The following is a 17,582-nucleotide window of genomic DNA, read 5'->3' as shown; positions in this document are numbered from 1 at the left end:
GCTGTAAATTAATTGGATTTTACAAGTCCCAAAAAAGTAGTGCTTTACTTTTTTGTTTGCCAAGCTGTGCTATAATGCCATAGAGTGTGCTTCGGGGAAATAAACTAAGAGGAAATGAATGGTACTTAATGAGTATTTGACAAAACAAGTGGAAAAATGGATACCGATCAATGTTATATATGTCTTCAAATTTTGTCAAGTGACTATGGCATTATAGATCTATGACTTGATAATCCAACTTTGCATAAATATAAAATGCTGTGGCATGTTATCTGTGGGGAATGTTTGCGATTTAGGAAAAATTTCAACATCTAGTTTTGTCACTGATATATGCAGGGGCATTTGACTTAACATCTGTTTTTTGGTCTAGTGCTGCTTTGAGATATTTTGAACAGTACTGAATAATTTCATTACTAGTTTTAAGGGCAGGCTATGAGCCACAGCATTAAATTTTTCAAAATCTTGATTGATAGGTTATTCACTTAACTATGCAAAACATACTACAAGACTGTGGATGTGCTCATCCTTTTATTTTGTTCATTATGATGTTTTTAAAAGAGGAGCTTTAGTTTCAAAGAGAGGATGCAAGACTGCAATTTAATCTGATATTATCTATCAGATATTAATTGTTGATGAGATGTTTGTTAATTGAGCCAATTCACTGTGCTGAAAATGGTTTCCCAGTTATTTAAAACTGTTGGATTAACAAGTCATTCTGAACAAGCTTTTATGCTTGAAATACTCTACTTTGCCTTCCATTTTTTTCTTTTATCTGCTTTCTTTGCTCTTCCCCTTGGAGGCAGTGAAAGTGGTCGGAGCACTCCAAGCTTATCCATGTACTCAGACAGCAAATCTTCATCTTCTGTCTATCAGCAGGCTCCTAGACATTTCCATATTCCAGGTAGGCATTCACTGCTTAGTGTTTGATCTTCAATTGCTGACACCTGTTTATTCTCTTCTAAATGTTGTTTGTTTGTTTGTTTTCCCATTAATTTGTGAATTTAGAGCTTCAAAAGAAGAAAACTACTGAGTGAAAATCTGTAAACTGTCTCAGAAATAAAGGAGTTAGTACTGCGTTCTTAGGTATAAAAATTTGCATTAGATGATGGCAAATGTTATTAAGCCTAGCTGCAGAGGTTTTTTGTTTTACTTTTTTTCTTTATCCATTCACTTTCTGAACTAGAGAGTCACACAAATACAGACTTTGAAAACTGGTGAAAGACTTTGGGCCCCCGTGAAGCTCACAGAGGCTGTGTCTTTGCATACATACTATGCTGTTTTCAAGTTCACATTCAGTTACAAGCATACTACATTTATATTCACACTGCTTAGCTTTTGACTGCTAAGCACACTGACTGCTAAGCTCAATGGTATACTTTGTTTAATTATGTTTAGCTTCTGGGATTAGTGTTTCTATAAACACACTGTAATTAGGAATTGTATTTGCCCAGGTCTGTAGGTCTAAGTAATATCCGACATCTCTACAACATGATATGTGGACTGTGGCTTTGGGGGCTTTCCAAAAATTCCTGAAAGGCCAGGTCAACTATACAACTCAATATATGGACAAACTATAGAATTTCATATTAGAATATTAGGCATTTCCAGTATAAACATCTATATCTTACCATGTATACTGTCTTTTTAATTAATGGAGAAATAGTCCCTTTTCAAGTTTGACGCTTTTATAGTAGTCTGTTCTACCATTATATGAATTTTATTTTAAATAGTGACAAGTATATGCAGTTTCTCTGTTGTCTATATAAATTGGTAGTGCAGCACTCAAGGTATCTGAAAGCATTTTGAGGGACTTAAGAGCGGATTAAGCTATTTAGGTAGGCATAGGCACTGTTTTAAACAAAGTTGATGGGTAAGGCTGCATTCTCTTTTAATAAGCACTGAATGACAAACCAATGAAGTAATCAGTAGTCTTTGCTCAAGTGTTTGCATTTTAGTGTTGTTGAGAGGAGACGAGCAGCATAGTCTGAACTGCTTGCTTACTCTTTTATTCTTTCCTTTCTCTTTCCTCTTCCTCAGACACTGGTGTAAAAGATAACATCTATAGGAAACCTCCTATCTACAAACAGCATGGTACAGTCTGCCTTTCTCTATTGCAAAAAGATATTTTGTCTTGTCTTGGTAATTCAGAGCAGATATTAAAAACAGTTTTCTTATTTATGGGATGGTATAAAATATGTAAATATAGGAAGTTGCTCTCCTGTTTTAACAACATGCCTTAGAATATCCAGTTTTGGTAAATAACTCTTCTATATTGCTAGAGGGAAAAAAAAAAATGTTTATTATTAACTGGTGTATATTATAGAATCATAGAATATCCTGAGCTGAAATTGGCCCACAAGGATCATTGAGTCCAACACCTAAATGAAATACCTACTTCTCATCTGCAAGTTCTTCAAGCTGTATAATATTGGGATCTAATGTAATCACACCATGGCAGTTAGGAACAAACTCAGTATATGATAACATTGGCAAGATATGATTGGAAAACTTTTGATAGACACAGCAACAAGGTTTCTGTCTGAGTTTCCAAACCATGGAAAGAAATATATGATGCTTTATGCGACTGAGGATCTGCATTGATGCTCTAGTAAATATAAAAAAAATACAGGATTATAAGGTCAGCATTCTTCCATTATTATTTAAAAATAATAATTTATATTATATTATATTATTATTATATAATTTATTTTATATTTCACTAATTAATATCACTGTAATTTCTTTGTTTCGGTGCCTGCTTCTGTTCTCAGTGATGTTTGATAATTATCTTTGTTTGTAATACAGGCTTAGTAATACAGAATTCATTTTTCTAGACTAAATTCCATTATTAATCTGTGGAAGCAAATGTGTAGGGCATATGCCGTGATAGGATGTCTGAGAAGTGCAGAAGTGCATTTCTGATGAAAAGAATCATGAGTACTACTGCCCTAAACCAAAAGCCATGATTTATTCCCCTGTTTCGGGAGACGTGAGAGAATAAAGTAGATGTTCATCACACTGTGAGCAGTACCTAAGACACTTTGGAGATAAAAGCAATACAGATAGCTATGTCACTCTTCATGGCAAGGATGGGTCTCTGTTGGAGCAACTTCTCCCATCTTACTAACTCCTGCAACACTTTCTGCACAGAGGTGACTTCCCACTTTGTATACAAGAATGAGAAAACCACGCATATGTGTTCTCACATACTTTAACTGGATAGTTGATAGCTTTCCATGAGTGAAAGGTTAGGAAACTGCAGATTTATCACTGTCTTCATGATCAGAATAAGGATAATGCATTTTAAATATTTTCCCGTTGTTGTAACAGAGGGCTTTAGCTGATTTTAAAATGCTCAATAAGCATAGTCAAAAGAACTATATTTTTATGTAGTTAAAATTTTTATACTACCTTTCATGGAAAACAACACTTATTTCTGTTTTGGTTAAACTTCTGGTTTGTATCCAATACAGTATTAGTAGAAACAAAATTGACAAATGTTATGTCCCAGCTGGGTGAAACACTCTGCGTACATTCACTGTAACTGAAGAGTTTCATGCTCAAGTAACTGCACATTCAAATCCTTAATATTTAGATGACCTCTGTGGTGGTTCTGGTTTTGAGCAAAGTCAGACTTGCTGATGTTTCAGTGCACTTTAGATAGATTTTCTGCTCACAGTATCCTAATCTTGGTCAAACTAATGCTACCTCCAAGGGAAAAAGATAATATCTGTTTGATTTAGTGCTTGATTTAGTGTCATCTACAAAATTTACAGGCTGCCCAAGCTGTCCAATTCTTTCTTCTCTTTAGATACACAAATCATTAGTGTAAAGTACTCAAACTGAGCAAAAGAAGCTACTCACAAAGGAAGAAGTTGAATGTTACAGTGATGTTTGGAAAGAGCAAATGCAAAGTTACAAAATAAGTGTCAGAACTTACTCTGATATAAGTCAACATAGCTTCAGCGATTTACAAAATCTGATGATAGGGCTCCTATATTCTGGCTGTGTCATTTAATTTTACTGATACTTTTGGTTTGCAAAGATTATAAAGAGCAGCTTTTTTTTTCTTCCAGGACAGGGTTTTTTGTATCAGTTTTCAGTCAGTTGGATATGCAGTTGAAGTCTGGATTTTGTCAATTTTGCACTGCTCTATGTCCACTAACTTCAATGGAGTTGTTCCTAGTAATCACTGGAGTAAGTGGAAAGTGAAATTATTGAGTCAGCAGTATCTATACATTAAGAAGGATCTACATTTTAAACTGTCTTTTATACACTATAGATATTCTAAGTGTGTGGATTGGAGATGTGTTGAAAATATGTGCTAGTTGTGTTTCTGCTGAGGAGCAAAATTTAATTTACTCTAATTCAAAAACAAACAAACAAAATAGATCAATGAACTTTCCTTCCATTAAAAAAAAAAAATACAGCGTTTACCTTTTGTTCTGGAAGAACTCCCAGCAGAAGTTCTATAAATCTTTCTACTAAAGCATGAACACATGAGCAACTGATGATTCAGCTCCTCAAGCTAAAGGGACACTGAACTAATACATGCTGAAAGGGAGCCAGAGAACATTCCTTCGCTGAAGAGACCAAGTTTGAACAAACAAGCACAAAAATGTTCTTTAAAACAAAAAGTGCAAGAAGCTCTTCCAAAACATTTGGCTTTGGAAGGTTTTAGTTACAAGAGTGCCCAACAGATTTGCTATAGCTACAGCTTCTGTGTTTCTATTATAAACACTTAGCTGCAGAATGGAGAAAAAAAAAAAAAAGCTGGTGGAAAACTGGTTCATACAAGAGATCAGGCTGAGAGTTGGTGTTAGAAATCGAAGCATGCTGGAGCCTGCATGGTCTTTATTTATTTATTTATTTAGCGCATTGATATTTCAACAACATTTGAACATAATACAAAATTAAAAAAAAAAAAGTTTGTTCTGCAGCAGTGTTGGCACTGGTCTAAGTGAAAGGTGTAGTTCACATCAGGGTTCACAGCAGAACCAAGTATCCCTTGTATTGGAGAAGCTAGTGCTCAGTACTGATGAAATTCAGGCCACTTGGATTTATCTGCCAGTAACGTCAGGAACTTGGGAGGGGCAGGCTTTGCAGGCCTCTGTTGATTTTCTTTGGACTCCTCTGGACCTCTGTGTAAAACTTGGGTGTTTAACTATTTTGAAGATCGCATGGAATGTTTGGAATTTCTGAATAACACTTTGGATACCACTTTTTTTTTTTCTTTAAAAGCAGCAATGTCTTGAAACAAAAACAATTGCAAACATGCATCAAATTCTCTGCATGGATTTCTCTTGAGTGTGAAGGAGATCCATCCATATAACCTGGAACAGCTTGTTGACTGGGGATTTAGGGTATGTTCCCAAAATATCAGTAAATCAGGTCCACGACCTTCTTGCAACATAGCGTAGGCACTTCAATTTTTCATCTTTCTATTCTTTCTTTCTCAAAGAAACAGCTTGCCATATCAGAAAAATGCCATGGTCAGGATGCCATTAGCAAACTGTGAAAACAGAGTTTTTTCATAATGTTGTTTTTACTTTATGACCCAGCTTTGTTTTGCCACATTAAGTTGAGAAAAGAAAAAAGAAAAAAAAAAAAAAAAGGCATTGAAATACTTTCACCTCTAACTCATGGATATTTCCAAAATGACAAGTAAAAATTTTTCATTTTTCAAGTATCACTTTCTTGACAAAACCAGTTAAGGTCTAGATGCAAGCTGTGTAATGGCACCAGAAAATGAAACAGAAGAGCACTGAAATGCTAATGGTAGTCGCCTTTTGACTGTGTTGTTTAGATGCAGGGCAGATCGTCTGCAAACATGCTGGCTGGGGAACTGGAGAGGGCAAAGTTGTTCCCAGCTAGATGGGAGTGTTGCAGCACTTCTGAGGGTGCAACTTGATCTCCTCCTCACCTCTGTCTCTGAGCAATCTAATCTGTTCCTTAACTTTTGTATTCTCATGCTACTTTTATTGTTAATAAATATATTTTTCTGGCTGCCTTGTTGTGCATGGAACTCTTCTGTTGCTCTTGTACGAAGATATTGCAGACAATTCCCTTGTTATAACCTCTCATGGGTTTAAAATTATGCAAAGACATTGCACTGCTCCAGTTTTGTACCATTAAAACTCTCCCCACAACAACAGAGTGATACAAAGGCAAGAAGGGTTCAGATTTTTGGAAGTAATCTGAAATGGCATGAAATTTGGCACAAAATCTTTCTGTAAAATTCTGAGTTATAAATCAGTCTCTGATACAAAACTCTGGTAGAGAAGACCAGGAAAAATATATTTAATGGTTGGGAACTATTCAGTGAATATCTTGTAGGTTTTCAGTTTTTCTTCTCAGGAAGTTGGCAGGTTACAGGATAATACAACAACAGGTAAATATTTGTTGATAATAGACTCTTACAGAGAGCAATATAGTTGAAAAAATTGAGAGTTACACTGTGAATTTGGGAGTCCTCTTTTACTTTATCTAAGAAATGATGAGTGTAGCTATGTGAAGGTCAGGACCACCCCACCCTTACCTACTCTCCTTCACTCTCACTTGTGCTGACACAGCCTGTCTTGCAGGTATCATGAAGAGGTAATACTAAATTTGTACCTATCTTGTTTGCCATCATTGCCTGTCCTTCTGAAGAACGTAGGAGGCACAAATGTGCAAGACCACCATATAGCTATGTAAACACATGTTCTTTCATGATCATGGTAACAAAGAATAATGGAAATTTGCTTGCAAATGACTTGCTCCTTGGTGCAGTGACTATATAGATCTGTCCCTAAGTTATGATGTAGTTTTTTTACCACCTGTCATTCCACAAAAGTAGCTTCTTCCTAAAACATAGCTTAAAAATCCACCAGGAGTAGATTTTCTACATTTACTGTACGCCTACAGAATTAGTATTACCGTAATCTTTTCCAAATGTTAAGTAGTTCTGTGACACCGTAGCCCTACATATCCAATTATCTGCCCAACTTCAGATTCATTTTGTATTGTTTTTTCCCCTTTTGAGAATATTTAGAACATTACTTTTTGTTTTCTGTTTTGGCTGTGTTAATCTCTTCCAATTTTTAAAATTAACTTTAATCTTCCAGCATCAAGAAGATCAGAAGGGGAGGATGGAAGTTTGGATCAGGACAGTAAGAAGGTAATGACCAGAAAGAACAAAAGGTGGTAGTTTGTTTGAGTTTCTTGAGGCAACTGTTCTATAAAACCTGGTTATGTTTAAAGGTATTATTTTATATAACTGAAATAAGCATTACTGATTTTAGGTCTTTACAAAAGACAGTTTCAGGAAGATTTATTAAGCATAATGTCTCACCCAGAGTGTTTAGATTTTACATTTTGCAGTAAAGAAAGAAATAAGGATATTAAAATAAGCAACAATAAGTTTGTGGTGATTCAGCTAAGGCCGTTGGACCCTTGCTTAGTGTGTGTGTTAACATACAACAAAAATGTTATAACAGATTAGTAGTAAGAACGTGACATAGCACATCTTCTAAAGTGGGCCATGGTGGACAACTTATTTTAAAGAGAAACTATCCTCAGCCCAGATGAAAGTTAAAAGTTTTCAATAGCCGTGGCATCTAATGTGGAGTCCTGTTACATAGTCAATTTCTATAATTTGTTAAGTGTTGGTACAGGCTGTACTGAGCATAAACATTCAAGTTAGCAAGACTTCCCAGGCTGGTGAAGTAGGACATGCATTTGGATGTTAAATCCTGACTCATTTAATTGTTTTTTATTCATTTCAGCTAAAGACCAGTTGGCTTATTCTGAAAGGGGATATGGACACCAGAACTAATTCCCCAGATTCAGAAACTCGGTCCCTGTCTCTCACTCCTGGAACTGACAGAGAAAACTTCCAGAGAACACAGGAGGGTACTACTGCCACATACTCCCGTGAGTACTGCGTCTTGGGGCTGTCATAGCGGGCAAGAAGGAGTGTGACAAAGGAAGATAGCCCTGCTGTAGACCTCTCCAAATAGTTCCCTAGTATGCTTTATGCTTCATTTCCCTATCATGGTTACATATATTTTCCAGTTTAGCTATGGCTTGTAAGCATTCAGTACCTTTGGATTTCAATATTGAAACTATTTTTAGTCCTCTATTAATGAAAGAATCATAGAATTGTTTGGGTTGGAAGGAACCTTAAAGATTATCTAGTTCCAACCCCTCTGCCTTGAGCAGGGACACCTCCCAGTAGACCAGGTTGCTCAAAGCCCCATCCAGCCTGGCCCCAAATACTTTCAGAGATGGGGCATCCACAGCTTCTCTGGGCAACCTGTTTGACTGCCTCACCATCCCCATAGTAAAGAATTTCTTCCTTATATCTAATCTAAATTGACCCTTGTTCAGTTCAAAGCCATTCCCCCTTGTCCTATCACTACACCCCCTGACAAAGAGACCCTCCCCAGCTTTTCTATAGGCCCACCTTAGGTACTAGAAGACCACAATGCAGTCTCAGAGAGCCTTCTCCAATCTTAACAACCTCAACTCCCTCAGTCTGTCTTCATAGGAGAGGTGCTCCAGCCCTCTGATTATCTTTGTGGCCCTCCTCTGAACTGATTCTAATATGTTGATGTCCTCCTTATGTTGGGGGCTGCACCCCTCCAGGTGGGGTCTCACAAGCACAGAGTAGAGAGGGAGAATCACCTCCCTCACCCTGAAGGCCATACTTATTTTGATGCAGCCCAGGTTGGCTTTCTGGGCTGCAAGCACGCATTGCCAGCTTATGCCAAGCTTCTCATCAATCAACATCCCCAAGTCCTTCTCCTCAGAGCTGCTCTCAATCCATTCTCCACTTAGCCTGTATTTGTGCTTGGGATTGCCCCAGCCCATATCCAAGCCCTTGTTCTTGGCCTTGTTGAACTTCCTGAGGATCACAAAGGCCCGCCCCCTTCTGTGACTTGGGCAGTGTGGCTAGAGCTCTTGCCAGTGAAGAGTGACGCAAAAAAGGTTGTTGAGTATCTCAGCCTTCTCCATATCCTGGATAACCAGGTCTCCCATTTCCTTCTGAAGAGGGCTTGCAATTTCCGTAGTCTTTCTTTTACAAAACACTGATGTAACTATAGAAGCCTTTCTTGTTGCCTTTGACGTCTCTGGCCACATTTAAATCTAATAGGGCTTTAGCTTTCCTGATCTGATCCCTGGCTGCTCGAATGATTTCTCTGCATTCTTCCCAGGCTACCTGTCCCTGCTTCCACCCTGTATAGGCCTCCTTTTTCTGCCTCAATTATGGCCAGGAGCTCCTTGTTCATCCATGCAGGCCTCCTGGCGTTTTTGCCTGACTTCTTCTTTGTTGGGATGCATCGCTCATGAGACTGGAGAAGGTGATCCTTGAATATTAACCAGCTTTCTTGGGTCCCTCTTCCCTCCAGGGTTCTATCCCGTGGTACTCTACCAAGCAGATCCCTGCAGGGCAAAGTCTGCTCTCCCAAAGTCCAGGATAACAAGCTTGCTGTGCTCCCTCCTTGCTGCTCTCAGGATCCTAAACTCTACCATTTCACGGTCACTGCTGACTTGGCTGCAGTGCTTATATACCATAAGAGGCATTGCTTATACAAAGAAATTGTGTTATCTGTCTGTGGAGGAGAATTTCCTTACAACAAAAACCTGCCCCTCATTAATACATAAAAGCACCTATCTATATGCTACCTATTTTAAATAAACAGGATAGTAGTATCAGGCCTATTTTTGACTTGTGGTAATTACTCCTTGGTATAAACTATGTCTTTTGAATATTAGTACAGACATTTTTTCCATATCATGATAAAGCATAAGGATCACTGAAAGTTTAACAGATAACTTGGACATTTATCTCCCTGCATCCTCCACTTTATGTCATAAAACAGTACAAGGTCATCTGGGATGAAAAAGCTGGGGAAGCAGTTTTCCAAAAGAATGTATCCACTGTGAGGCATGTCTGGCAGCAAGGCTAGGATGTCAGTCTTGTGGGCATTTTGGTAATGTGATAGCTGGCTCCATCAACTTCTATTAAGGAAATTATGGCTTAGCTATGCAAGGAAGAGGAAAAACAGTTGATACAAAGCCTGTCACAAGGGTGTGACAAGATAAAAAAGAAAAGTTATTTTGGGTCATCAGTCTCACTAGTCTAACCTGAAGGGATTTGATTCCTTAGCTATCACCAGACATTGCATGCATGTGCTCAAGATGTTTTGTAGAAAATCCTGAGCAAGAAAAACTCAGGTCTGATCACCTCTCACACCTGACATCTATCATTTACAGTTACTAACATCTGTAATTCATCAACACCTAAACAGTAGCTTTTCTCCCTCTTGCACTTATGGTTAAGAGTGGCCTGATCTTTAACCTGACCTGTTTCTGTGGCATAGTCAGTGAGTATCAGAGAAAATAAACTTTTCAGATAAAGGTTTGGTGCAAACAGTTACATACAGAATAGAAGGGTTAGCAGTCATCTGACTGTGAATCTCTGGCAATGTGTCCAAACATTGTGCAGAGCACTGCATTCATTCATCTAGCCTCTGAGCAAACCAAAGAAGGGTAGTCTGCTCTAGAAGATATTTAGGTACATTACTCTAGCTACGTTCCCAGAAGAATATATCTAACATCAAAGTACTTAAGTATGAGGCTTGTATAATTGGCAGATATCTGGAGTGGCGCTTGCTTGTGTCCAGCCATGTTGAAGACTAAGTGACAGGGACAGCATCTCCTTACATCCACCTGCATAAATGTGTCTTGTTTCTGTATGTGTATGTTTTTTATTGTTTACCATTAGTCATTATTTTAACTTCACATGTGTAGGACGTTAGATATCTAACAAAGTGTGTAACTCCTGCTGTTAATGTGTACCTGATGTGCTGAGAAACAGCCTCAGAATATCCAGGTTAGAGTGAATGTCGTATTGGAAAAAGCGGGAGCCATGCCCATGCAAAGAGTATCTGATGTTCAGATAGCACCTAATTAAAGAGACAGATTACTGTATCTTGACCAGTTACCCCAGAAAATTTGCTATAGAGGTACAACTGCATTTGGATGTGATAATGAGCAGTATGTGGTTGGTGGGTTTTGGTGATATATTTTACCTTTATATTAAAATAATAATAATAATAATAAACTTCACAAATAAGTTCTTAGGAACCAGAAACTAAATGAAATGTTTTTCTGGCTGGAGTCACTGGCTCTTTTCTTATTACTATGATCTGAGTTCTTTCAGCTTTATACACCTCTTGGGTTTCTTCCAGCCAGCCACACGATGTCGCTTGTGCCTGTAAATGTGGCTCAGTCCTGGCAGCCTGGGAGGCAACTCCTGAGCTTTTACGTGCTAAAATGAATTGTGTTTGTTTTCAAACCATGATCTTTTCCTTAGTGTGTTTTTCCCTTGTAACTGACAAATTTGGCAACAGAACAAATCCCACTCACCTTCTCTGTAGCCAAGATGCCAACAAATTGAACTGATGTTCAACACTGGCATCTTTTTCCAAGCAGGAATACAGATGACTATTACATGACACTTTCTTCTCTAGTGTCACTGCCATTCAGATAACAAACAATGACAAATTTCCAGTTTCCAAACTGGAGTAGGTAAGTGGTCCATCTAATTCAATATTCACCACTATGTCTCTGTATCAGATGTCAGAGCCCACAGTGGGACCAACAAAGGAAATTCTGCTCACAATTTATACCACTCCTCAGATGATGTTAGATTTTTTTTCTCTTTTATCTTCATTTTGCTAGATTAAAAGTCAATTTCATAAAGCCATTTTACCTATGATGAGCTTTCATTGCCCCAGTTATCCTGTAGACCACTGTTCCGATGAAGTTAATTTAACCCACCTGAACAGAACATCCTTCCATGATGTCCTGTCACTACAATTATTTCCATATCTTGAAAGTATCAAGACAGCCATTTCCAACTTTTGTCATTTTTACACTTAAGTTAATAAGTGCATTTGTAATGGTCACAGCCAAGTTTATTAGCCCATTACTATTTTTGGTGTCCAATTTATTAGTGAAAATATTCAGGAATTTTAACTCGACACCAGTCTATGCTGACATTTCCCTCACTCAGCACTGCTCAGTTCTCAGTATCTATTTCTCACATTTAATTTTTTCCTTACTGACCCTATAATTCCTCTGATAAACTCCATCTTCTTCAGTTTTGCTTTAATTTCATCTTTGGCAACATATGGAATATTTTAATATTTCATTAGATGAGATCCAATAAAATTTATTTTGCGTAGAAGCTGTTTCTCTTAGCAAAGAAAACTACCAGGGGAGTGTGACACTGTCTCTTTAACTTATGTTAAACCAGTCAAAATCTACATGAATATAATTGATTTTCTGTTTACTTCTATGTTTTTGTTTAGTATTTCCTAAAGTTTTCTGTTGGAAACAAACTGATAGGTCCTGAGTACCTTTTTCCCTTCTTAAACACAAAAACTGTACTTGCTGTTCTCTAATAGTATAAGCAATTGGACTTCCAATCTTTTATGAGCTTATTGGCTCCCTGTTTAAGTAGAGAGTGCTTTGAATTATGTTTCTGTCACAGTTGTGATTTATTTGCATACGCTTATTGCATTAGGTTTTTCTCTCATTGCTCCATACTCTAAATTTGTTCCTAAAAGCTGAGGTGAAATAATCCTTTAGTGTTGGAGTCCTACCTAGGTTTCTTCTTGTGTACTGACACAGCATAACTCCCAGTGATCCCATTTCTTCTTTCCTTGTTCTCTTTTTGTTTGTGTAGCTGCAGAACCTTTTGCTATTTGTTTTAATATCATTTTCAATGTTTAACTCAGCTTGACTCCTGGCAGTTCTCACTTTATCTCAGCACACCGTGAGCTCTTTGCTGATCCATCTTTTGTTTTTTCTTTCCATGTTCTTATTCCTAATAATCTCCTTAGGGTATTTATTAATCCGGTCGGGTCTGAATTCCCTGCCTTCATTCCCCTTTGGACACAAATTGCTAACATTTTTGTCAGAAAGAAGACTTGCACGTTCAGTTCTTTGAGCTAAGTGACTTCTCCTAACTCTTTGCCTCAGTTTAGCACAGTTTCTTGTACTGAAATCAATAGTGTTTACTACAGACACATTTCTTCATCTTCTGTTGAATTTAAACTGATTCAACTTGCCACTTCTATACAGCATTATTTTTATAAACCAAAAACTAGTCTGAAATACTTTTTTTCCATTTACTGACAAAGAGAACACCCAAACTTTCTTATTAGCCTAGATATTAAAAGTAAGGCTTTTCACCATATTAAATTGAATCTGTTCATGGTAACATCACTTTGTGAATTTTATCTATGTAGAACCTTTCTCTTCAGTATTTATGCTCTCACTTACTTTCTTTTTCTATTGCCATACTTTCATTTATGCTTTTTATTTTTTTTCACTTGAAGCAGTGAAGAATTTTAAAGAATTCAAAATGTGTGTTGTTTTCTTGTTTGTTTGTTTGTTCTTAAGTGATAAGATACTAATCCTTCTGATATGAGTAGTACTCAGTTATATTTCATCCCATGAATACAATATACGTAGTCACCTTGCAATTGCTGTTTCTGGCTGTTTTCCTGATTTCTGTGTTCTACAAAGTTGTAAAGGACTTTACAAAAAATATTATTGTGATATATAATGTCTTTTACAGGATTTCCATATTCTAAATCTGCTTCTCTACCTGGTTATGGAAGGAATGGCTTGCATCAGGTAGGTATACATTTAAATGTGTTCTCCATGTAACAGTTTTTCATAAATAGGCAACTAGTTAAAAATCTACACAGCAGTAACACTTCACAGTGTTTTGGCTGCCAGCCCTGCCTGACAGATTCATTCCCTGTGAGGGTTACAGTTTTTCTGCCTGCAGGAGTAAGACTGGGTCTTTTCGTTTTGATTGTGTGTGGCATGAGCATTGGGAATCTTGATTCTCCTTCCAGAACCAAGGTCCAAAATGTACAAGCTGCATATATTAACAGACCACAGTATAACTTGAATTAATGATAGGATGGGTTAAACCTTTCATTAGGCAAGTAATGATCTTAGAGCAAAGGTGGAGCAGCTCATAACCTTTGCATTTCTTAAACCACTTTTTTTTCTTTTTTTTTTTCTTTTTTCATTTTCTGGTTTATGTGTATATATATACACGTAGTCATTATATAAGGCAGGAGGGAGCAATGCAGAGAGAATGGCAGGAAGCAACCTAGAAAGCAAAATACATAAACTTATGATCAGATTAAGACTAGGAGTTCATCTTCTAATTCTTTATTATGTATCTTTTGTAATTCCTCAGGAAAAATCCATCACTGATACTGTGGTCTCTCTCTCTGGCATTCGACATTTTGACTTCTCAGTTCATGTCTCATATTTTTTGATAAAAACACAGTATGGTTAATAGTGATAAATTGGGAATACGTAGACACACTTGCATTTTGAAGATTGATTTGTGTATAAATTATATGGACAAGACCTCATTCAAATTTCCTCCTTTCTCCAAACAAAGATAAGAAAGCTTCAGAAGTATATAAGCAGGACTAAACTTCTCCAGTGATGAGTAAAACTATAGGTTATTAGTAGGAGCTACAAGAAAGTAATTGTAAGAGAGCAGCTGAACTGATTTTTCTGTAGTTACTGTCCATCCTTTTGAGTTAATATTACAAGACTAAATGTGCCTGTGATACTCCAAGTACCTGACTGCTTGAATTCCTCTCTGAAGAAACCAATGGCAGCACAACTTGACCAAATTAGATTTATGAATTTGAAAATGTTTGGATACAGCCGTCCCCATTTAGGAGTCAATCGCTTTTTTTCTGACTTTTCAGAATAACCGTTACTAGTAACCTGGACCAAGCGAAAGATCAAGTTGCGCACAGCCCCTGCACTGTTGAGGAACCAAAGCCATCAGAAAGTATAGATGCAGTGTTTGCTGTACTTTTGCAGGTTTAAGTCATGTAATGTGATAGGAAAGCAGCAGATGGCAGCATTTGTCCCATATAAGGGGTGCAACCTCATCTCTGAAAATTTCAGGAAAGTTGAAAATGATCAAATCCTTTAGATCAAATTCTTCTCAGAATGAAAGTGCTCTGTTTAGACTGAAGATTCATACCAGCTTTTTTGGTATGTTTTTTTAATCAACTATCCCATTGGTGCATAATGCAATAAAACAAAAACAAACAATAGGGAACCTTGCTGTTTGTTCTGAGCCTGGATGTGCACATGGTGTATATGCTAATGGGGAAAAAAATAAAAATAATAATAATAATAAATAATAATAATAACAATAATAATAATAATAATGCCCTTCTCCTGTAATAATTGTCATCATCATAGCATTTGCCAGCAAAGAAAAAGACAGTAGATCAAGCAAAGCTATGATACATATGGACAGTTCTCCCTGATCTTAGTGGCATCTGCAGTTGTGAAGCAGAAAACATAATAAGACACACAGGTTTCAGTGCAGCATAAGTGATCGGGTCTCCTGGGATGACTGTCATAAAAGGTCTGCATTGCAGGGGAAAGCATTTGAGGCTTACCTTCATACCAGGTCTTCAAATGACAGTGGCTGGTGGCTTTCTGACACCTTTCTACCTGATTGGAAGTTGCTAAGAATCAGAGCTTAAATCATCCACAGGACTTAGGGGTGAGATGGGCTGATAAGACTGTGCAGTTGCTTCCCTGAATGACACCCAAGCACCAACTTTCACTGGTTCGTGGAAATTCACAGTGTAGACAGCACACTGCACCTGCACTACCTCCAAGTTTGATGCACACTTATTGACACTCCATCCACCTCTGCAAGCAAAGCTCCTTCTTTGCTCCTGTAGATTGATGGGTGTTGTGAGTGCTCTGGATACCCACTTAGAGCAACTAGGTCAAGTTCTAATGAAACTGCTCTCTTTCTGTCTCATAAGGATCTGTATTTTGATTGTACACGGAGTGGTGTGGGTTGGTTTATGGTGTATTTTGCTGTTACATTGCTTCTTTTCTTCTCTTTTAGCCTGAAAATATGGGCCAATACGAAACAGACCAGGAGGCGAGCTGGGGGATGAAAGGTATATTGCAGTAGCATTTCCACTCCACTTTATGTTTTCGTCCTTTGAGGATGTTTGTTAACATCTTCCCAAAAGGGTTACTATTCTGGTATCTTCCCATGGTTCATGTGATAGTGATAGCTAGCTAGCTCAGTATTGTGTTCATCATAGAGAATCTTCTTTTTATCTGACTGAATATAAAGGCCTGACACCTGCATCACAAAGTGGTGTAACAATGTTGAGTTTATCCCCGTATTCTGAATATATGGCAACAGCCTCCATGATTCTCTTTGCTTAACAGGTGGTGTTCTCTTATCAAAGAGAGGAAGAAACTTAAGCTAATCACTCCTTCGAGCCATATCTGATAAAAAGATATAGTTCATTGTGCTTCTTTTTGGTCCTGCAGTAGGGCTAAGATGTACAGAATTCAAAAAGCAGAATTTCATTACATTAATTTCTTTTATTATAGTTTAAGTGGACTGTATGCTTAATATGGAAGTTGGGTTAGGATTTTCAAAAGAGATGAGCAATTTAGGAACATGCATCTTTTGATGGGGAAGAGTAGGGTGTTTTTTTCCAAGTCACTTAATCTTGTTTTTGTTTTTTAAATCTTACTCCAATGCTTCACTTCATGCCTCTGTGTTGATAAAAATCTTTGTCTGAGTAATTGACAGTATAGATTTTGAAAAGTAGACTTATCTTTGTTTTTCATTTTTTGACCATAAAAAAAGTCTATGGAAACATACTGGCTGTCTTGGTAGCATTTAATCATTGATGTATATGAGAATAGATGAACATACGGTAGTAATATCTATTAACACTGGCCTAGCTAGAATACTCTTGTGCTAATTTAGATGCGGGAGCACCCCACCCTACCCCCCCAAAAAATAGAACAATTGCTATCATTATTCCACTATAGTTGTCCAAGTGCAAGGTGTTGGCATCTTGGAACACTGTATTAACTTAATGATTTTTGTGTATGTTCACAAAATGACATGCCTGTAATAATCCATATATTTTAACTGTTTTCAGTAAAGAACAATATGGGCGGGACTTTTGGATGACAGTCTGACTTAACTCTGCACAAAAGCCTCTTATAAAGAGAAAATCCCAATTTTGCCATACTCACAGTGTATCAAGAGATGGATTTTCTGTAATAAACCTTTGATTTCAAGGACTGTTGCTTCAGTGTTATAGGCATTGAGACCATTGGGGTCAAATGCTTACAGTGCATGCAGTTATCCAACAACTATTGAAAACTGTAAGAGAAATGTAGTAGGATAACAAATTACTAATGTACCTATATGTTCATTATGGTGACTTCAAAAGCAGCCTATAAATTCTAAACTGTGAACCTATTCTCATTCTCTTGCAGAATACAAGGTAAGAAGGGCTTTTCCAACACTGGAAGAACAATCAGATTCAGCACTTCCTAGCAAGGTTACATGTGTTTCTTTTTTTTTAATTTTATTTTGTTAATTTTGTCCCAGTGAAATATTTGTCAAATAAGGATGCAAGTATGTACCATTAAAATTAGTAAGTTCCCCACACAGTCATTTCCACACATCA

The 17,582-nt window shown here is 37.2% G+C and overlaps 1 protein-coding gene across 33 annotated transcripts in view; it reads left to right on the top strand.

Moving 5' to 3' along the window:
* The window catches only part of ABLIM2 (actin binding LIM protein family member 2), a 142,896-nt gene that overhangs the window by 110,330 nt on the left and 14,984 nt on the right, over nucleotides 1–17,582 (top strand). For 14 of the 33 annotated variants that reach the window (XM_083834494.1, XM_083834505.1, XM_083834498.1 and 11 more), the window contains 7 exons: nucleotides 800–901; nucleotides 2,038–2,091; nucleotides 7,107–7,159; nucleotides 7,767–7,914; nucleotides 13,637–13,695; nucleotides 15,980–16,034; nucleotides 17,389–17,453. In XM_083834494.1, coding sequence (XP_083690620.1) covers nucleotides 800–901; nucleotides 2,038–2,091; nucleotides 7,107–7,159; nucleotides 7,767–7,914; nucleotides 13,637–13,695; nucleotides 15,980–16,034; nucleotides 17,389–17,453 — 536 coding nt within the window. Of the gene's footprint in view, nucleotides 1–799; nucleotides 902–2,037; nucleotides 2,092–7,106; nucleotides 7,160–7,766; nucleotides 7,915–13,636; nucleotides 13,696–15,979; nucleotides 16,045–17,388; nucleotides 17,454–17,582 lie in introns of all 33 variants that reach the window. The other 19 variants (XM_083834503.1, XM_083834506.1, XM_083834509.1 and 16 more) reach the window with 7 other exon arrangements.

Source organism: Anser anser (assembly GCF_964211835.1).
Source record: "Anser anser genome assembly, chromosome: 4".
Taxonomy (NCBI): Eukaryota; Metazoa; Chordata; class Aves; order Anseriformes; family Anatidae; genus Anser; species Anser anser.
Note: the sequence above shows the minus strand (reverse complement) of the source record. Positions and strands in the feature narration are given on the sequence as shown.